The sequence below is a fragment of the Labrus bergylta genome, chromosome 12 (assembly GCF_963930695.1).
Source record: "Labrus bergylta chromosome 12, fLabBer1.1, whole genome shotgun sequence".
Taxonomy (NCBI): Eukaryota; Metazoa; Chordata; class Actinopteri; order Labriformes; family Labridae; genus Labrus; species Labrus bergylta.
The window spans coordinates 5,633,737-5,656,170 of NC_089206.1; the positions used below are offsets into that span (position 1 = coordinate 5,633,737).

The 22,434-nt window shown below is 41.3% G+C and overlaps 3 protein-coding genes across 3 annotated transcripts in view; 2 read left to right on the forward strand and 1 right to left on the reverse strand.

Moving 5' to 3' along the window:
• Positions 1–34: 34 nt before the first annotated feature.
• ubxn10 (UBX domain protein 10) lies at positions 35–3,345 on the forward strand. Its single transcript, XM_029280670.2, has one exon. The coding sequence runs from the start codon at positions 1,360–1,362 to the stop codon at positions 2,086–2,088; it is 729 nt and encodes a 242-aa protein (XP_029136503.2). The 5' UTR covers positions 35–1,359; the 3' UTR covers positions 2,089–3,345.
• A 622-nt stretch (positions 3,346–3,967) lies between these two features.
• Positions 3,968–9,570, reverse strand: ddx19a (DEAD-box helicase 19a). The gene is made up of 11 exons (XM_020651352.3): positions 9,368–9,570; positions 9,152–9,215; positions 8,875–9,067; positions 8,676–8,768; positions 6,923–7,025; positions 6,695–6,809; positions 6,424–6,601; positions 6,093–6,330; positions 5,267–5,429; positions 4,992–5,183; positions 3,968–4,900 (listed from the first exon to the last, which is right to left on the reverse strand). The coding sequence occupies exons 1-11, from the start codon at positions 9,428–9,430 to the stop codon at positions 4,839–4,841; spliced, it is 1,464 nt and encodes a 487-aa protein (XP_020507008.1). The 5' UTR covers positions 9,431–9,570; the 3' UTR covers positions 3,968–4,838.
• Positions 9,571–11,563: 1,993 nt separating this feature from the next.
• The window catches only part of vwa5b1 (von Willebrand factor A domain containing 5B1), a 34,215-nt gene continuing 23,344 nt past the window's right edge, over positions 11,564–22,434 (forward strand). The window contains exons 1-8 of the mRNA XM_065961648.1: positions 11,564–11,892; positions 14,308–14,464; positions 14,654–14,815; positions 15,686–15,905; positions 16,106–16,263; positions 17,503–17,634; positions 20,149–20,273; positions 21,452–21,628. Of these exons, the coding sequence (XP_065817720.1) occupies positions 14,326–14,464; positions 14,654–14,815; positions 15,686–15,905; positions 16,106–16,263; positions 17,503–17,634; positions 20,149–20,273; positions 21,452–21,628 (1,113 nt within the window). The 5' untranslated portion in view covers positions 11,564–11,892; positions 14,308–14,325. The remainder of the gene's footprint in view (positions 11,893–14,307; positions 14,465–14,653; positions 14,816–15,685; positions 15,906–16,105; positions 16,264–17,502; positions 17,635–20,148; positions 20,274–21,451; positions 21,629–22,434) is intronic.

A 22,434-nucleotide genomic window follows, 5' to 3' on the forward strand; every position in this document is an offset into this window, starting at 1 on the left:
CATGTAGGAAAAGTGATTAAAACATTGAGGCAACAAAACAATGTTGTTGTTTTTTTGTTTAGGGAGCTCTTAACCAAGGCCTGTACATCCTAACTCGACCAGAGGGATTATACACTGCCTGGCCAAAAAGAAAAGATCACACACTCTAATATTTTGTTGGACCGCCTTTAGCTTTGAGTACGCCACGCATTCGCTGTGGCATTGTTTCGATAAGCTTCTGCAATGTCACAAGATTTATTTCCGTCCAGTGTTGCGTTCATTTTTCACCAAGATCTTGTATTGATGATGGGAGAGTCGGACCACTGTGCAAAGTCTCCACCAGGACATCCCAAAGATTCTCAATGGGGTTAAGGTCTGGACTCTGTGGTGGACAATCCATGTGTGAAAATGACGTCTCATGCACCCTGAACCGCTCTTTCACAATTTGAGCCCGATGAATCCTGACATTGTCATCTTGGAATATGCCCGTGCCGTCAGGGAAGAAAAAAAATCCATTGATGGAATAACCTGGTCATTCAGTATATTCAGGTAGTCAGCAGGCACATAATGTTGCTGAACCTAGACCTGACCAACTGCAGCAACCCCAGATCACAACCACTGCCCCCACAGGCTGGTACAGTAGGCATGACGGGTGCATCACTTCACCTGCCTCTCTTCTTACCCTGATCACTCTGGAACAGGGGAAATCTTCCTTCTAGTTTTTAATAATGCTCTGGACAGTTCTTAACCCAATTTTAGTAGTTTCTGCACTCTCCTTCGATGTGTTCTCTGCTTGATGCCTGCCAGTGATTTGACCCTCCTCAAACAGACTTAACATCTTTTCCACGACCACAGGATGGGTCTTTCAACACAGTTGTTTAAGAAATGAGAAGCTACTCATTGCATCAGTTGGGGTTAAATAACTTGCTGAAAGATAATCGCCCATGCAGTTATTATTATCCAATGGGAGGCTCTTACCTATTTGCTTAGTTAAATCCAGGTGGCTGCCTGCTTTAAAGTTTTGGACAAGGCAGTGTATTTAACAAAACGTAGCTGCAGTTGCGCACTTCGAACACAAGGGGTCTCCTACCCGCCTTCAACCCAGCCCAGGTGGGTCGTCAAGGGAAACCAGACCGTCACGGCAACCTGGCTGACGCTTTAAGAACCTGCACTTCCTGTTGGTAAACTGTGAAAGTGACCAATTTGATACGCGGAAACAGTTTTTCCTCCACTGTTAACTTGTAGTTTATCTTCAGGAAACTTAACTTAGCAATGACTTTCTTTAGCCGACTCTTTTTTTTTTTCCGAAAGGCTGAAGGCAGGAAAACAAGCTGAGCTCTTCTCGCACTCTTCCGTCCTGCACTGAAAGAAAGGTTTGCAATGAATGTAACACGGCCAAAGTCCTCCAAAGGGCGAAGCAGAACCGCTGTGGACAGCTCTGTTTTCGATGATTACGCGGACTACAGCGCCCAGAGGCCCCCTGTGTCTCCACACTCTCCTGCCGGGTCGGAGAGAAACCTCCGCTCCCAGTCCCAGCCTATAATGTGGCAGACTGGGCAGCAGAGCCCGGGTGAAGTCCTGCAGATGCCCCATCAGGCTCCCGCTGCTCCACCTCAGTCCTTAAACAAGTACAAGGTGCTTCCATCCATAGAGAGGAGACATTCAGAGGTGAGACGCCTAGAGAGACACATGTCCAAGCTACACCTGTCTGATGATGCCACCCTGCAGCAAAGGCAGGAGGGGCCACATCCCCCCAGAGGGAAAGCCAGCAGCTCTGCGAGGGACCTCCAAGTCTGGCCCAAGCACCCACCTGATCCAGGACCACAAACAACCAAAGAAGCCCCAAGTAGTTTGCTCCTGGCTATTAGGGCACCTTGTGGCAGGAGGTTTCAGCAGCAGTTTAACCCAGGAGACACCCTGCTGCAGGTAAAGATCAGTGCAGAGGCCATGTATGGAGTCCAGTACGGAGAGGCGTCAGTCGAGACCATGGATGTGCCACGCAGGACCTTCACTGACATGGAGATGACTTTGGCCCAGTGTGGCATCGTCAACAGATCGGTTCTGTGCATTTCTCACAATGACAGCGACGTGGAGAAAGAGTCAGGGTAATGATCAAGTGTTGATATGCTGTCGTAATCTGGATAATTTAAAGTCCTCCGGCAATTAAAATTGTTTCGTTAATTCTTTCTTGAATCAGATGATTGACTTTCACTTTGCAGAAGGATGTGCGCACAGAGTTTGATCTAAACAAATCTCAGAAACAAATCCCACAACTGGTTGGAGCTGATCCCAGTGCAATGTGACACTCACACCAGTGATGATGAAATCTGAACCTGCAGTGCACATATGCTCGGAAACTGACTTTTCAGCAATATTAAAGGTCACATATTATCCCCCTCCTCAACCAGTTTAAATAAGTCTCAGAGCTCACCAAAACATGTCTGTGAATTTCTTTGTTCTAAATCCACTCTGATCCTGTATTTGATCATGTTTATAAACCCCTCTATTTCAGCCCTGCTCAGAACAGGCTGTTTCTCTGTCTGTACCTTTAAATATGTAAATGAGCTGTGTCTGCCCACGCCCCCTCTCTGGAAGGGGATGTTGCTCTGGCTTTCTTGCACCATGCCCTATTGTTTATGGTGAAAAAGGCAGACTCAGAGGGCAGAACAAACACCTAGCTGTGGGAGTGTCACCCACCTGGGGGAGGGGTTACTGCCCTTTGTGATGTCATGAAGGGAAAATCTCCAAACGGCCTGTTTGAGCACACATTTTCTGACAAGTGGAGCAGGCAAAAGACGCAGAGGATGGACTTTTCTCATGATTGGGGGTCATCATACAATTTGTAGGACTAGGGACTCATATTAGTGTTAGAAAAACATGGTAAAGTGTATTTTGCATAATATGCGACCTTTAAAAAATCTTCACAGAAGGAGTTTCAGAGCTCCAGATTATTGTTGTATTGTTTTGTAAGAATTTCAAACAGTTTTATTTATCCATTTCGGAAAGAAAAAAACCCACATTTGGCTGAGTTTATGTCCAGAGCAGGATATTTTCTTTGCAAAGTAGCTTACAACATACAAGGACTTTGCCTTGGTGCTTCGGAAAATGACAATAAACATATCACAGAGAATAAGAGAAACTTAAAAATCCTCAATACAATTCAAAAAAGTTAATGAATGTGTAAAGTAAAGCCATTGTTTTTAATGTATTGATAATTGAGCTGCGCAGTTTTTGCATAAATGTGCAAGATAATGAACAGACAAATGTCTTTAAACTTATCTGGACGTGACCTTTAAGAATGTACACGTTGAGATTTTGTAACTTTTAATAAAAATTTGGAGCGATGACTTTCAGTAAATAATCTGATTACTTGTTTTACAGTTTAATTGAACAGACTACTGGAAGGAAATTCACTGAGATGTACTCTGTATGGTTAAGTAACGAGGGCCCGGATTCATAAGCATTCTGAGAATACTCTCAGAGGGCTCCTACATCTTCACAAGGATCTAGGCCTTACTTGAAGGTGGAAATTCTAAGAAAATGTCATGATTCAATGATTTCTTAGAATTTAGTCAGTAGGAGAAACTCTTAGTACTTAGGAGGCTTTGTGATTGATGATCTGAACAAGATTGTATTAAAGCAGCAAAAAAGCTAATGAAGAATCTACTGTTAGTCGTTGACTGAAGGTCAATCTGGTGTCAGTGATCGCAGATATTCTACTGCTTCAGGAAGTCTTCAAGTTGCCATTTTTTAACCTTTCTGTTTGAATCACTTGTCTGCTAAATAAACGTTCATCAGGAATCAGAGGCACAACTGTTATACAAACCTGAAAGTATATTTTCCCCTTGTTGATTATGCTTTTTATCTTGTTCATTGAATTGTTGGAGAGAATTAATTCCGGCTGATAAAGAGCAATATGTTCCTGATGAAAAGTGCAGGAAGCATGATGAACGCTCCATTTCAAATGACATCCAATTAAGACACACACTTTAGTTCACAACTGAACATTTACTCAAACAAAACAAACTGCAGAAAAGAGACATGCTTATTATCTTTTGAACACACTTTAGATTCCATACAGATATATATCTTCTGGTCGTATTACCTTGAATAAAGATTCCAAGCTGCTTTCAGACACGCCTGTTAAAATACGACTTGATAAGGTGCCAAACGACAGCAAGAAACCGAACTGGCTTAACATACCTCTATTTATTTATTTATCTTTGGCCACACAAAAACTGAGCCTCAGCTCGGGCTTCACAGCTTGATACAACCCCAAATTGAGATATTAGGAAACGTAATCGTCAGCGGCTACTCTGTCATATAATTTTTGAATTTCAAAAATTCACCAAAAGGATGTTTTATGTGAACTCAACCTTGCACAGGCAATGCAAATGTCTATCGGTGGCAATACTAAACTTATAACTAGAATTCACTTCAAACAATTCCACACTGCAAACAAACACTCTGAAGTATTGTCACAACCGTTCCTAAGTGCTGTTTGAACAGCCCATGGTTGCTTTGGGGTCTCTGGGAGACTTGCTTTAGGGGGTCTCTGGGAGACTTGCTTTGGGGTCTCTGGGAGACTTGCTTTGGGGGGTCTCTGGGAGACTTGCTTTAGGGGGTCTCTGGGAGACTTGCTTTAAGGCTTAAGGTGACTTCAGTAAACAATCCGAGTCGGACACATCAAATTAAATTCAAGTGAAAACTTTGGCACAAATAACTGCCGTGAAGTAACTTTGCATAGTCAGCATGCAATTTTTCTTCTGTAAACAATAAAATGCAAACAATAAACCCTTGAAAGAACTCAAGTCAGAGTAACACTGCTTCAGTGAAGGTTAGTGCATGAAGCGAAGCGTTCAGCTGATCAGTGCTTCTATCTCCTCCAGATTGGTCGTGTCAAGCTTTGTGATTCTTCTGTCTGCGAGGGAGGACAGAGCAATAAAAGAGTTTAGGGTATTTCCTTATTTGACTTTATTAAACTGTGGGAAAACAAACAAACAGTGACTTACTGAAGTGCATCTCAATCTGGTTGATGACATCCATGCTGTGTTTGCTGTCCACCATGTTGACAGCAAACCCTCGTCTGCCGAAGCGTCCTGTGCGGCCGATCCTGTGCAGGTACGTCTCGTTGTCGGCGTTTCCGTCAAAGTCAACTGGGAGATCAAAGTTGACCACGAGAGACACTTGTTCCACATCAATGCCTGGGATCAATGGAACCACACACACCTTTGAGACATACGTTTGTTTTTATTTTAAATCACTTTTTTAATGATATCTTCCTCACCTCTGGAGCACACGTTTGTGGTCACCAGCACTTTCTCCTTTCCATTCCTAAAGCGCTCAATAACAGAAGCTCTCTGCTCCACAGTCATTTCCCCGCTCAGTAACGCCACCTGGTGGCCCTCTACGGTCAGGCTTGAAGCCAGCCAAGAAGCCATCTTGCGAGTCTAAAGAAAATGTTTGTGCACAATTGATTCAGTCAAACGTACTCTTGTCAGGGGATAATTTTACGAAATATGTGAATTCTTGTAATTTACGATCTATTTTCTTTTAAAGGAAAGTTGTAGAGCAACTGAGTCCATCTAGTGTGACTTCAGTGATTCTTCTCGTTCTATGTTTTGGCTTATGCAGAAAGTAGGACAGATCGAAACTAAAAAACTCACAAGAAACTTTTTATTTTGAAGTTAGTGTCTCTTCAGCAGCTGTTACATTGTGCTCAAAACATTATCTGTACTGCAAAAGCTCCTCCAAGCTTTCCTTTCACCTTGAAATTGTACCATTGAGCAAGATGTCAGAGGAAAATTAAGGTTAATATTGGAACTGGACATGGCAGTCAGTGAAACAACCAGAGTATCAGTGCATAATGTTACCAATGCAAACCCATGATAAAAGTCTTCATAAGCTCAACACATGAATTGCTTCCTTTGTCTTTTGTTAGTTGGGCTACTAATTATATTTCCAAGGTTGCGAGCGAAATAAAAGAATGAAAAAGAAAAAAAGAATTTGTCTAAGGCCACAAAGTTAAGACCTAAACGGGGTTTAAACAACAGGGGAGGGGAATCTGGTTGTACACATGTTATGTATTAAACCGGTTTAAACAGCTGACTTACCTGGCAGAAGATCATGGCCTGTGCGATGGTGAGGCTGCCGTACAGATTACAGAGAGCCGTGAACTTGTCCTCCTTCTCCCTACAGAACACATAGAACTGCTTGATGGTGTCCAGCGTCTCCTCCTCGCGTTTCAGCCTGATGATATTTGGCTCAGGAACCACCTGCTCTGCAAACCTCCACACAGAGTCCTCGAAGGTGGCAGAGAAAAGGAGCATCTGACAGTTCTTTGTTAGCTGTCTGCATTTGAAAAAAAAAACCAATGTGATGAGAAACATAAGAAGCTTGTTTCTGTTTTATCATCTTCAGGAGGTTTCTCTGAAAGGAACAAACCTGTGGATGCGAATGCTCTGGTCCCGGTGACCCTGTGTCGCAATCATCACATCTGCCTCGTCCAGCACAAACATTGTGATCTTCTTTGGGTCAATGAGCTTGTATTTGGTGCACCAGTCGAGGACCGTGCCTGGTGTTCCAATGACAATCTGCTCCTGCAACTTGACGCCTCGCCCCACTGAACAGAATGCAGAAGGCTCATGAAGCAGTATATCAAAAAGGACTCTAATGATTTCATCGAACACAACCACAATCAATGTCACATTCTTACATCTGTTGCCCCGAATGGCATATGCCAGCTTCACGTCAGGATAAAACTTCCCCATCTGCTCAATGACTTGACCGATCTGCAGAGCGAGCTCGTATGTTGGCGCGATGCAGAGGCACTGAAAGAACACACTCGTTTTTAGTGAGGAGAGTTTATCAGCATATGCAGTATTTTAAACATCTAGCATTGAACGTGGACACTGAAACTCTGGAGAGTTCCTGTAACGTTTACCTGAGTCCATTCATTTTCTGGATTCACGTGACTGAGCATGGCCAGAGAAAAGGCCGCAGTTTTACCCGTGCCTGACTGCGACTGGGCGATCAGATTCTGGGGTCTGCAACCAAAGAAAATACAAACTTAAGGAAATGAATAAATCAGACACTCAGGGGGGAGGATGATTTTTATGAACATGAACATTAAGACGAGGTAGAAATAGTTCAGTCTTAGGATAACATAAAAGTTAATCTGGAGTGAATTAATGCCGTTTAAAGTTCTGCTCAAGCAAAAAGTGTAGAAGTGATTTACTACTGTGACAGATTCTCACTAGGAGGTGCAGCTTCTATTGTCCATAAATTATATTAAAAGTGAAAAATGTATATTTGGAGTGTCTGTCAGGTAAACAAGAATTTGGATGGATATTTTAATTGGCTTTTTTTCCCCCATTAACTTGAATACAACAAAACAAAAAAAAACATTTTAAAAAAACTGTAGTTGCAGTTAGGGCGGGGCGATATGGACCAAACCTCATATCTTGATATAGTTTAGCTGAATGGCGATACTCGATATGTCTTTAATTAACAGTCTGCTGCACGTTGTCAACATGTATATTAAAAAATAAACTACCTGTTTTTGAAATCAAAAAGTAAAGCTATAAATTAAAAATGTTCCTTAAACACAAAATTTTTTGTCATTTTCTGCATAACAAAATAAACAGATAAGTGTTTTGTTATTCATTCATGGAGTTTGGCTCAGAGGGAGAGAGGAGGAGCAGGGTGAAGAGTGACAGAGAGATGAACTGGCAGCTCCACAGAAGTCATGTACAACACTATTTTAATGAATCATAAACTATATCGATATTAACGATATTGTCTCACCCTTAACTTGTTTTAAAATGATCAATAGAACTTAAAAACTTGATATATCTTTGGCATGTTCTTCATGCTAAATTTGCTTCAACACACTCATTTTTTCCTGTGTGATATTGATCCAGATTTAGGTTTACAAACCCCTAAAGGGGGAAATTCTGGTTTACACTCCGTTATTGAGAGACATCTGATCTCACACTCAGAGGCCCGATTTACACAGATGCACAAACAGGGACTTTGGAAAGATCTTAGGAGTCGTAAAACCACAGGTGTGAAACACAATAACGTTATGATTAAAATCTTTTGGATGCTCACAAAACAATCAAAACTGGATGAGAGAATAAATAGTGAGTCAAATTCTTTAACCCTAAAATCCCCTTAAAGTTGGGCTAAATTAGATTATTTCCATAATTCATTTTTAATCTTCTTTTGACCAACAAATCGTATTATTGTCAAAACATATTACAAACTATAACAACACACACCTGATATATATCTCCCAAAGTTTAACTGGTGTTGTTAAGTTGCTCATTTTGTAAAATCAACACTTGCATTCAGAGATTGTTTATTTACAAAGGCTTAAGAGAAGAGAAGAAAAGCACATCTGCAAACCTTCAACAAGAAAATGTTCTGTATAAAAGATATATTAATTCATTACCAGAGTAAAAGGGAATGACGGTAATTAGCTCATTTCGTCAAAGCAATCGTACAAAATTCTAATTCGGTTTTTAATCAAATAAAAAGAGAAAACCAATCTTAATATGTTCGAACCTCTGCAAGTAAACGCGCAATTTTCCTTTAATTAGCTTTCAGATTTGATGATTAATTGAATACGCATTGGCCCAATTTGAATAGCTTGTTTCAGGGATAAATTAAACATAAAAGTGAAATGCACTCACGGCTGTGCCAACATCATGGGTAAGGCGTTCTCCTGGATTCTGGATGGTCTGTTGAAACCCATGTTGTACACACCCTTCAGAAGCTCAGGTTTCCTATTGATCATCAAGACACAAAGAAAACACAAAGTGAACTGTGGGTGGGATGGAGAGAGAGAGAGAGAGAGACGATGCACCTGTTTGGGAGGGGGGTCCCACTCACAGCCTGAGCTCCTCAAAGGTCTTCACTGAGTACAGGGGAGAGGTGGGGTCCCTCTGCAGAACCTCCACCTGATTCCTGTTGCGGACTAAAGACCTGCGAATCAGTTTATTCAACAGGGACTGCTCAGCCAGGTCCACTTTGTCCCCGTCAGCTCGCACACCTCCATTTTCTTTTCTCTCTGGCACCAGGTTGCCTGCACAGATGAGGGGGAGAAAAACACATCATAAGCACCTTTACACACCTCCAGGTTGATGTTTATAACTTCAAATACAGTTACCGTTTATGTCTCCTCTCATGTGGCGTGGACCTCGCACTCTTTCCAACTTTTTGGAGAAGTCAAACTAAGACAAAACACATTGTTAGTTGTGAATTAGGCCTGTGTTGAGTTAGCAGGTTAGCTGACTGGCTAAGCTGCTATCTCCCCATCAGCAGGTTCATTTCATATAACGGGTTACTTTTGTTTTTAAACCCCGTTGGTCACCTTTAAATTTACCTGCTTTGCTGGAGTTGTAGCCTCTTGAAAGTCGACGGCCACGGCCCACGAGTCGGCAGACATTTTCAAACTTTTTTATTTTTTTTTGTTGCTGCGTGTTTCTTTCGAGAACAAACGACACTTTTATCAAAAAGTTTGATGTCAGCGTGAGCGACGTGCAGCTGTTGCCCCTGACCTGCCCTGGACCACACCACTGATGCTGCATTCAAGAGCATTGGAAATATGTCAACTTTTAGTTTAATAAGAATAAATACATTAAAATCAATTAACTTGATTGAATGAAATAGCCGAGAAATGTGTTGTATTTTGAAACGTTCACAATAATAATAAAAAAAAAAAAATGTCCGTTGACTTTTGACGGGGAAAGTTCAGGAGAAGTTTGATCTTCATTATATTTCTCGCTTTGGCGGCTGTTTTACTATTTCATCTCTGCGTTTATGATTTTTAACAGTAACATATGTTTATTTAGTGGTGTTTTAACTTGAAGTGTAACAGTTAAACAAAAAAAATAATGCGTTAATGCGTTATTTGTCCTAATTACGAGGTTTGAAATTAACCCATGAAGGTAGCATATTACTCCCAGCCTGTTTACAGATGACCCTGCTGACACGCCTATGATGACACATGATAAGGTATTTAACCAATCAAAAAATGTCGATTTGACTATTCTTCATCAAAAATCACTTTACATCTTTTTCATCTTTGGTTTCCTCATTTGTCTTGTACAGCCTGCGGTTATGATTGACCGCAATGCAAATGTAAGTAGGCTACTTATAAAATGTCTCATATTTTACATAGGTTAATATGTCACTACTGACTGTTAGACCTTTTCTCTACAGCTTTTAATACAATAAAAAAAGTGATTCAGCAACTTCCACAGTAAAATGTACCCTAACTGTTACAGCTTCTTAATAAGCTGTGAAAACCAATTAAAAATTATAATTTAGAAATGGACCACATGGGGCTACAGAATAAAAGACAAAATATAAATACAAGGTGTGCACAAGTGGAGGGATTTAACAACATAGTCAAATTGAAGGCATACTGTGCTAAATTGTGCAGGAAATAAAGAAGTCTTCAAAATGGTGAATTCAGCTTTGCTGACTGCCATGCGTGGACCTCCAAAAATAATCAATGAATGAGATGCATTCAATGAACAATACAGCTATGGTGAGTCCAGACACTGCAAAGGCTACAAATACAGTTTCACACACGTCTTCCAGAGGTTGGCGTACAGTTTTGTCCCGGTGTCATTTTTGTAGTGCTGATGGATTCCTGGATGAAAAAAAAAAACTGCAATGGGTGGTTTTTCTACCCAGGGATAGGCCCTACTGAATGAAATTAACACCATCACACTGGGTGAAAGCACCCCATTTACAGGGGGTCAGGCTAGGTCAGGTTAACTCATTATTGTGTATCTATTTTCACCAATGTTTTCCAGTGAGAAATGACAATACTGTCAGCTCTGTAGTGCAGAATCAGGTTGGAATTGCATTACAGGTTGGAATACAATGTTCTTTGATTTGAGTTGAATTAAGTATGAGTGTGTGTTTGTGACCGTCTTAGAGAGGTTGAGGCACTGATGAAAAGGGAGAGGAAAGGGGATGGGGGGGGGGGGGGGTTGCCGAGTGTTATTGGCTGCAGGTTGATTCAATTTGGAGGCGGATGTTGAGCATCAGCCAAACCCACCTACACTCACACACTCTCACACACACAGATAACACAGGCAGAGATAATCAAGATTTGGTAACCGCCAAAATGACTTTATGAACACTCATTAATCGCCATGGTAACCTCAGGAAAGCAGATGGATCAAAACGAGTGATCAGAAAATACAGAGACAGCCAAACACCCACAATGGATTTAAACATTGACAAGCTGTCCAATCGCACAGGAGGGAGGAGGGGTGAGAGATTAAAGGTGATATGGGGGGGGGGGGATGCAGTGATCACCACACATCTGTTTCTCTCCTGGTGTTTCAGTGGCATGTCAATCAGTCTCACTGTGGGCTATTAAAAAGAATACCTGAATGGTTTGTGTTTTCATCAGGGAGGGCTGGACTGAGTGGGTGGTGCTGATGCTGATGCTTTGGATGTGACGGAAAGGGGGGTGTTTATTGGAAGACCCGTGCCCCCTCTCCCTCTCTGCCTCTCTCCCTCGCGCTCTCTCTCTCTCTCTCTCTCTCAAATCCTTCTAACTCCAGCATCCACAGGGGAAGAGGGGGAGGAAGAGGAAAACAAATAAAACTGTTTTTTTCTTTTTTTGCAACCACATGTTGCCGTGTGCTTGATTGCAGCAGCTTCTCCGCCAACCTTTCCCTCTCTCTTTGCGCCGTGCGTCCAACCAGCAATGTGGCCGCTGCATATGTAGCTTCTACCACCTGTGGCAGCACTCCTGTTCCCTCTACGCCACCAAGAGAGAGAGAACAAAAAAAGGGGTTGGAGAAGAGGAGGATATCTTTCATGATAAGTGGACTTGTGACAAGGAGAGATCCTCGCTGCAAACCCAGCTGACACAAATGAAAGGTAAGATAATGAGGCTGATATTGTGCTCATATCAGATGCATTGTTATTGCTGCAGTGTGTCCTTTTGATGATGTTTATGTTCATGTTTTACCCATCTCTGTCACATAATTTAAAAATGAAGAAAAGGTTGACTAGGTAGATCATTAAAAACTACCGGCGATGCATGTGGATTAACGCTGTAAACAGATTTCCAGACACGGTGTTCCAACAGGTGGTTAGCGCAGCAGCAGCATCTGCTCTCTGTTTTTTTGACACTAATGAGTGCAGAGGAGTGTGGCATTGCTGATAGAAAATATGGAGAGTTGATGGTTTTTGCTGGTGTTTAAAGCAAACCCCCCCCCCCCCCCCCAGAGAGAGAGGCTTGGTGACTCATGTGATGGGAGAGAAGCATCCTGGGACTTCCACTTTTAACACTAATTACCAAAAGCTGAAAGACCGTAGAGAGAGTGACGTCTTGAAGGGAAAAACTGTCAAATGTAGTTTTATAAAGCGTGCGACTAAGTTATGTAGAAATTCAATGTGGTGGATCTTAAATTTCACATAAATATGTATTGATGTTCTCTATATCTCATCAATGAATTTGTCATCTTATCACTGTCAGCATCGGGTTAGTTTGCAGCTCGACAGCGCTTTCATTTGTCTTTTTATTAAGTCTTTTCTTTTTTCACCTGTTTGAGATTGTTTCCGTAGAGGGACAAAGGATCAATCTGTTGGTGACTGGACACATGATGGCACTGTTGAGGCGAACACCAAAGTAGTAATTACATCTCTGTGACCTTTTCTTCACCGTAGCTAACCATTTGGTGCCTGAATCCCTGTGTTGCCTATTAAAGAGACTGATCGACTTTTTTTTTATTGATTTTTGAACAGGCTTATTATGCAGCCAAGGAGAGTCAAGGGAAGTTTTTTCTTTTGAGTATAGTTTGAATTTTCTAAGTGCTATTGAAATTTTGTAGTGAGGTGAAACCACCACAAAAGAAAAAAAAGATCGACTGGTGTTTAATTGCAATTAGTCATGATATCAAAAATAAATGCACTATTCACAGATGTTAATGGTCAGTCTGCAGGCAAGCAATCAAGCAAGCAGAGCTGTCTCTATGGAAATTGCTTTCGTCAGAACACTTCCTATCAAGCCTGTGCTGGGGATCTGGTCGTGCAGCAGGCACAGACCCTTGACAGCACATAACCAAGATTGCTTGTAGAGGAGACGGCATTAACAATAAAGCGCAGCACAGGGAGGAATAGAATTATAACTCGCCTAATTAGCTGCTGTGCCGTCCTCCATGAGATTTATCTGTATCTAAGGTTTCTGGTTTTCACTGGATACTGTTTTCCTCCTGTTATGTTGTGTTGTGATGATGAAACAGCCTTAAATTGCTCTGACCTCTTATCTACCAGTGTCACCCAAAGGCCCTCTTGATTTTTACCTCGGCTCTTATCATAAAAGATGATTGAGGTTTGGATATCTATAAAGCCAACTTGACTGATTTGATGTCCAAGGCTGCTTTCATCTTGTTCTGGATTCAGTGATGAGACTCTGGCTTGTGTTTGATATCACTGCTAGGTAAATAAAAGTTGAAAAAAAGAGAAAAGAAAAAAGGTTTTTGCCATTGTAAGTGTATTTCTTTAGAGAAAATTGCATAAACTAGCACCTACATAAATTTGCTTATTGATAATTGTTAAATCATTTTCCATTTGCTAACTGGTGAGACAACAATGCTAAAATAATCCTCGTCAAAAATCTCCATTCGATTGTTCTTAACAAGACTGTAAATGCCGTCTACACAGTAAATTAGCTCACTAGCGAGATATAGAGCTGTGAGGTCATAACACAACATGAAAGTGAAGAACTACTGTTAGCGGCAGCCGCTAAATGTTGTAGCTAGTTGATTCAGAGATAGTTGCCTTTGTTTCTTTTTATTTTTAAACATATTTCTCAGAGACAGAGACACAACTCCCTATAAAGATAAAAAATGAAGTATTTCTGTGTGGTTGGGCAAGTGAATAACACTAGCTAACAATTTTAACGAGTTGGGCTTTTTATAGGGCATGACATTACCGCTAGGGCGAGGCGATTGGCTAACCAGTTAGCCTCCTCCTAGATATACAGCATGAGCAGTAACCTAGATTTATGAAGCAGTTGTCTGGTTATTATGTGTATTAGTAGCAGATGCTTGATTGTTTCTTCACAGTAACAGCCAGACTATGACCCAGAAACTTTGTGATTGTTGCTCTGGCTAATTGGAGCAGCTGTTGGACTTGCTAGCATTGAGTCAATAAGTGATTTCTATGATGCTACAAAAGAACTTGAATTATTGCATTAAAAAGAGTTTGGATCCCATTTCCCTTTTTGATATTGAACATTATTTAACTGATGGATTCTTTTTTTTTTGTCATACTTTGGCAACAAACCAGAATCCTAAAACCAGCACCATGCCTGGACTCATTAACAAGGAGAACCGGAGCGCCCTGCCCCTCAGCGTCTCTGACATCACTTCCTGCGTCAGGGGTTACACTCTGGCCATGTCAGCCTCTATGACCTATGAAAACATTGAGGATCATGCAATCGAGGGTGAGTGTGTTCACAACAGGAGACTAATTTGTTTACATCAGCTGTGTGGATGCCTGTTACTTTCAAATACTATCCGCTCTGACACACACTGTTATAATATTCAGTATGATAGACTGAACATGTTTAGTCTAATTGCTTATTTTCTGCCTCTGGTTCATGCCCTTATTTTCGTTTTTTTTTTTTTTTAAGGGATGTTCATTTATCCACTGGAGGAGAATTCCATCGTCGTGGGGTTCGAGTCAATGATATCCAGTCAGATTATAACTCTGCAAATCAAAGACAAGGCAAAAATTGACGACTGTTATTTGGATTGCTGCAACACATCTAATGGAGCCCTTCAGAGTGGCAGTGGTAAGGTTAAAGCTCCACTAATCAATAGTATTACAGTATTTATTTTATTAGCTAGACCCACTTATCTTTGGGCGTTTTAACTGTCACAGGGTACACATTACTAGGCTATGTGTGAGAGGACTAAACAGAGAAACAGAGAATAAGAGTTCCCCATCATCTTTTTGGAATATTTTTCAGCTCATTGTTTTTTGTTCTGTCCTACCACTTATCTGTTTTGATTCGAAGTGTTTTCAACGCTTAAACTCAGATAAACCTTTTTTAACACAACCTGTTCAGCATCAATTGGACATATTGAGGTATAAAGTTGCCTAACTTTCCACTCCTAATGAACGGCAATGTGACTTTGTGTCTGCCAGATGTTAATAGGTCATATATACTCCAAGTGCATGAGTTTAAAGCTTGTTGTGCTGCCACCAAGTGCCCAAAAATAATTCCAATGTACGTTAAAGAGGCTCTCCACTGATTTCTTCTCTCCTAATTGGACTTCTGTCTAATGTGTTGTGTTAAGTAATTTGTGTGTCTTGATGGATGTCACTATCTTGTTGGCTGCAAAAGAAATCCACCCACAGGTGCAAATTAAGTAAGCTGAACCTGAACCTTAATCTGTGTGCCAGATGCCGTATGCATAATCAGTTAGAGATAATTATAGGTTACAGGCAATTGGTAGTGACATTAATGTATGGTACTTCACGTAAACAAAGAAGTAGAGAAACCCTTGAAAGATGGATGACGACTAATGCAAGCCTGAGTTTTTACTTAAGATGCAGCTGACTCAGTTTTCAGAGCTCCCTCTTACAGACACTGGAGAGAAATCACCTTGGAAGTTGTCGTAGATTGATGTAATCATACTAATCTTGTCTGGTGTTCCAGGCCACATAGTGATGGATGAGGATTTGGAGAGAACAGTGTTAGTGGTTAACCTCGGGATGATCCCGCCCATGGAGACAGTCCATGTGCTGGTTAGCACCTCCTCTGAGCTCTCCACCCTGCCCAATGGAGGCATCAAGGTGTCCTCCCCACCGGTGTGCACACCTCGAGTGCAGAGGACCATCAATGAGGAGCAGGGACTTTCTCCAAACTTCTCCAGAACGTAAGAAACAACTGAAACAACTTTAGGCCTGCTTTTTTTTTTGATATGGTAGTGTATTTTGAAGCAGGATTTAACACTGAATTTCTGCTGCAAAATTAAAGTTTGTATGCATGGTAAAATAATTGAACCAACCGTTTTTTTTGTTTTTTTGTTTTTTTTTTAAAGCTGCTTTTTATGTAGATATGCTGTGTTTCTCCTAGGCGTGACAGGAACACCTGTGCCTCTAGTCCTCATGATCAAACTCCCAACACACCTCCTCAGCTGTGGCTTGCTTCACTGCTGGAGGAGGAGACCATCAACTCCATGGACTACGAGTTTAACTTCCAGCTGGAGATACGGGCTCCCTATCTCCTCGCAGGTCAGAAACCTAACCAAAATGAGTCGCATGTTTGATGGATTATTTCATTGAGTGTGTCATAAGATTTGAAGACGTCATACCTTTTTAGCCTGTTTGTATAATGGTTTGAGAGGCCCGGTCACTTGAGCTATCTGGATTATAAGCATTGCATTCCAGTGCTCTTTGAAAGCTTTCAACTTTGCAGAAAGAAGTCGTAGTTGTGATGCATCCTTCAGTGAAGTGCACCAAAAGAAAAACAGTGCTGCTCTCTTGTGTCACTATATTTTACACTTGTGAAAAGGCAACGCTAACATAACTTGGAAAAACAAAGATCCATTTTTATGGAAAGAGCATGAAAATATGCAAATCATTTATTAACAACTGAAAGTACTAACAGCAATAAATACTACCTTAACACATAAAGACAAACTACCAGTAGCCTGTTGACAATAGAATTTTAATCTACAATAAATCCAGTCTCTGATTAGACAAATAGCCAATCATAGATTTGGACTTTGGGCTGGCCAATCAGATTTCAAGGGGGGCCCAGTTTGAGTAGAAATAAATAACTTCCCTGGCAAAGAAGTACTCAGGGCCTTAATCCCATGTGTCAATAAGGACCTGCTTCCAGGCAGAATTGTTACCTTTGAACAGAGCCAGGCTAGCTGTTTTCCTTGTTTCCAGCCTTTATGCTAAGATAATAGCGCACTGCCTATAACCTTATTTTTCAAACCAACACGAGCGTCAATCAGACTTCATATCTAACACTCAACTAGACAGAGGGAAAAGTCTATTTCACAACATCAAATTCTCGTGGAATTACAGCTAATTATCATATAACTTAAGAAAAACAATGATAGCCAGGTAAAATGATGTGGGCTCATGGATATGATATGATATAAGGGGGCGGCTGTGACTCAGTGGTAGAGCGGGTCATCTCTTAAGCGGAAGGTTGGGGGTTTCGATCCCCAGCTCCTGCAGCCTTGGCAAAGACACAAAACCGCAAATTTCTCCCGCTGCTCCCTTGGCAGCGTATGAATGTGTTTGGATTAGTTAACGCTGATGGACACTTTACGCTGCAGCCTCTGCCATCAGTGTGTGAATTGAAAGGTGTTTTAAAAGAGCTTTGAGTAGTCAGACGGCTAGAAAAGCCAAGTCCATTCACCATGTCAGTGGGATATGCTGGTTTGTGATTGCTGTTATTACAGCAGGTGGGTTATTTAATCCGCTGGTTTAATAACAGGTTGTTGTCTTGTGTAGGTGTGGAGAGTCCGTCTCACGCTATCCGAGCCGATGCGGACCCTCTGGCCCGCTCTGCCACCAGCGTCGTGATCACTCTCGCCGACAAGTACACTTACGACTGTCCTGTGGAAATCCTCATCTACCCGAGCGGTGAGTCCACACACAGCCTCCAAAACACACTCACCTATCTCAGCCCTGCAATCATTCTCTCCTCTTCTCTCAAGTACAATATTTTGAAATTGTTTATTTCGGCGCTGTCGGGCTTCTTTTACAGGGTTTTTTTTGTGTGTGTGTGTGTGTGTGTGTCAGGCTCATAAAGAGATCAGTTGTGAGGTGATTCACTGACTCACTTTTTGTGCGTGAGTGCCTCATCAGGAAAAAAAAAAATTGCCCTCCTCTTATTATTCTATGACATACCAGCAGACTCAGACTTCTTTGTGTGGGTGTGCATTGTCAGGGCTCCCCCCCCCCCCCCTTGCACTCTCTGTCTTTCTCTGACTGCCTTTTTGACCTACGCAGTATGTGTGGGCCAGTTGTCTCCCAGAGGCAGGAGCGAGCGCCGGCCTCGCTGATCCTCTTATGAAGGTTTCCTTAACAAACAGAGCAGCTGCCGGTGCTCGGCAATCTAATTCAGCTCAGACTGCTGCTCCTGTTTCAATCACCATATGGATGCTCAGCTTGATGGAGAGATGGGGGAAACTGAGCCGCATAACAGACATGTCAATTAAATGATTCGAGGGTTCATTTGGATATTTTGTAACAATATAAGAACTTAATTTTATAACTGTTTTTATCGATGAAAACCAGAAAGGGGGATAAGACCACAAGTTGTTCTAATTTATGCATACATCATTCATATTTCATTTATATTCATATGACATCTTTGTCGTTATATCCCTGCAGAATCAGTGTATCCTCTGAAAATAACTCTGTGAGTCATGACTGTCTACAATGAGTGTAACACCTGAGTCCCACTGTCTGTGATGTTTTCAGAGTTTTCAGAGTCCTATCTTCAGTTTGTTTACATCGCCAGGACGGCCGGCTGACTCCTCCCCTCGTGTATAAAAGTTGTTTAATTGAGGGACTAGAGAAAAGAAGAATAACATACTGTACTCACTGCTTAACTGTGTTTCTAGATCACGCTCATTTCAGGTAAATTGACATGCAGTGTGAAGATACCAGCATAATAAAGATCGCCAGCATTAGCATGCTAACACAACAATGCAGCGCGAGTTGTTTTGGTTTCATGCTGGTGCTCAAGGGCGACATCTGCTGGATCAAAAAATCGAATATAAAGCCTGTCACTAAAAGGTCACTCGGAGAGCGCAGACCTCTGCAAAGGTCAGTCCTCCATGATACGTGAATCTGCAATTGCAATCAGTATAGTCACTAAACATATATTTGTGGAAATCAGAAAACACTTAATTATCATGTCCATGTACTTAAATGTGAACTGTTTGGATGCAAACCAAATTATGAAAATGGCTTGTAATGGAAGGAAGTTGTTACAAAAAGCTATATGCTGAAATGAAAGAAATGTAGATCCACTTTGATGTAGAAACTGATTCTACAATTTGGATGACAGAGCTCGTTTTTGTAATGCAAACATGTTATGGGTTCCTTCATCAACAATGCCATACTGTTCCACAAAGTTTTAGTTAAATGTGACTAATCATGTTAAGATGATCCTGCTGACAAAAAAAAACCTAGAAAACAGACAAAGGTTCTTAATCATGAAACGTAACTTGGACTTGGCTTGAGAGATGACGGAGACATGATAGATAAATTAACCAATTTCAAACCAACTTCACTTTTTAATTCAAGGTTCACATTTGGATTTGACTCAAGGTTTAACGTCTGGATCAAAAGTACTCAGGAGTTCCTTTAGACACATTTGACTTAAAGCTCCTGTGAGGAGGAACGTTCAGTCTGTGTTGATTTTGGCGCCCCCTTGTGGACAACGGGGGCAACTGTTATCTCTTTGCTGGTTTTTGTCCTGCACATGATTAAGTAGTTATTGTTTTTTGAATCTCATCCTGCTCATTTTCACTCATTGTCAATATTTGCTGTGAAAAATGTAAAAAGAAAAGTACAAAATCAGTTTTTGCAGCATGATGTCAGTGACTTTGTCGGACACATACACTACAGCAGACGTTTCAGGCATTAAAAAGAACTATTTCAAAATAATCAGTGTATTTACTGATGGTCTTGTTTGCCTTTGTGGCTCATAAAGAGTCATCAAAACTGTTATTTAGTTTGTTTTACAGCAAGTTAAAACCTCCTCACAGGAGCTTTAAATCACAAATGATATTGCCTGGAGCTGGTAAGTACAATATTCAGAACCTGTTCATGTCAAAACATGTCAAAACAACTTAAGGAAGGATAGATATCTAAAGACAATATAAATGCCTTTTCAGACTAAAAGGCTCTACAGATATTATCTAATAAAGAGAAACAGCTTAAATCCCCAGGATGCTCTTAACCCTCTGAGTAAATTGTGTTTTTCTTTGTATAAATATCAGATTAATTCTCCTTTACACATTTCCACTTCCTACCCAGACGCTCTTCTTCTACCTCGTGTCATTTCCAGACATTGTCCATCAGTTTTATTGTGCATCTGTATTAATAGTTATGTCTGTGTCCTTTCAAACTGTGTCCCCGCAGAACCTCATCTGCCCCATGTGCTCATTGAGAACGGAGACATGACGCAGGAGGAGTACGACGAGTTCCTTCACGGCCGGAGCGATTTTATCAAGGCCACCAAGAAGGACTCCAGCAACGAGAGGAAAGTGAGTGTGTCAGCCGCGTTATTACCTTTGCACGAACTGATGGCAACAGTGAAGACTACAGTGCAATATCACAAACAACGCCCTGCAACAGAAGCCATTTGTGTTCATGTCCCATTATTTCATCACTCCATTGATCTGCGCACGCACACAGCATCAATTTATCAATCGGCCTGCCAAGTCTGAATGTGCAATCAAGATAACAAACCCCATCCTCCTTCACAGACCTGATCACGTCACATTTTTACACAAGCGCGTTTCTGATAAATACCTCATTAACTGTCCCAAGCCCACAAATTTATATTTTAATATTCAAGTTTTTTTTACAAGTAAAGCTGAACACATTTTGTTTTTTTAATGTCAAATAATAATTTTGTCCCTCTCAAAAGTGCACAGCAGACTGGAGAAGATCCTGCAGTAAGGACCGCTTTGTAACAAAAAAGGGAATGAATTGTGATTAGGGAATTGGTATGAATAAAAAATTGTGACCCCCCAATAATCTAAATTGAATTGAATTGGGAGATATTGAAAGATTCCCACCTCTAGTTTTCATTTCTTTTTTCTCTCTGTGAAACGTTCAATGTACGTTTTATAGCCTATTGATGTTATACTCTTTGAATGCTTTGCCCTCAAACCCTTTTTCTTGACTTATGATGTGGATATCTTCATTTGGCAGAATGGATTTTCACAATTCAGACTGCCATGGAACGTATATCTCTCCCTTCTTCTAAAAAGTTAAAGAGCAAAGATTACCCCTAACCATCTCAGAGATGTGTCCTTTCACATCTCTGAGATGATGAGGTTGTTAAGTGACCGGCAGACCTAAACAGGGGAAGCAGAGAGAGAGAGAGAGAGAGAGAGAGAGAGAGAGAGAGAGAGAGAGAGAGAGAGAGAGAAAGAGAGAGAGAGAGAGAGAGAGAGAGGGGGAGAGCACTTAGCCATAAAAATGTGTTTCTATGGAAACACTCCAAATGCTCGCCTCAGTCTGCCCGGAATTTCCTGCGCATCTAGAATAATTGATGTGCTCTGTCTATCGACCTGATTACGTGCCTATTTTTTTTTGTCTCTTTTCTTGCCTTCTTTGAGTGTTAAAATCAATCCTCCTCAAATTCTGAAAATGAAACAGTTATCTAAAGAGCCAGAGTGCTTTTACATTTTTAGTCCTCTGCCTTTTTTCACAGGTGGATATCATTCACAGGCGCCTCCACAAAGACATCCTCCACAACCCCGTGGTCATGTTAAACTTCTGTCCCGACCTCAAGTCCATCAGCGCCGACCTGAGGAAGGTTCACGGCGAATTCATCTTCCTCATTGACCGCAGCGGCAGCATGAGCGGCGTGAACATCAACCGCGTGAAGGTATTTTTAAAGTCAGTGGCGTGTTATGTTTCTCATCATACATGAAGGCACACACTGATCAAATATAAATCACCATACAATGGCACATGATTTAAGTTAAGAGGTGGCATTTTCCTAAAAAATATTTGCAGATTACACAGATTTTACGAGTGAATAATGGGAAATGTGGGAAAGGAGCTGCAGGTCAGATTCAAATCCCTGGCCTCCGTTCTGTATATGCGGTGCAACCTAACCGCTAGGCCATCTGGACCCAATGAGAGACTTTATTATTTTTTTTTTTTAAAGATTTTTTTTTTGGCTTTTTGTGCCTTTTATTGGAGATATAGGACAGTGGATAGAGTTGGAAATCAGGTAGAGAGAGTGGGGAATGACATGCCCAGGCCGGATTTGAACCCAGGCCGCCCACCCGGAGCACCACAGCCTCCATACAAGGGGCGCGTGAACCAACCACTGCGCTACCAGGGCCCCAGAGACTTTATTTTTAAACCTGTTTGAATGTCATTCGGCTGCTTGTGCACCGACCTTGCCTTGACGAGTGGCTGACCGGTGTTAATTTGTGACTCAGATTTAAGCTTTTAGTGGATGTGTCTGATAGTTCAGAGTCTGGGCTTACAGCCAGGACAGCGAGGACAGTGATGTAATGACTTTTTCTCTTAAACACTGATCTTGCAGGAAATCTTACTATTCTTTCTGAAATAAGACTAAAAACTGGAAAAAAAAACGACCTATTGAATTTTTGCTTTGTTATTGCACCTAAGCTGCCATCTTCACAATAGATGTCCTGCTCCTTCTGCTCTTCATCTAAG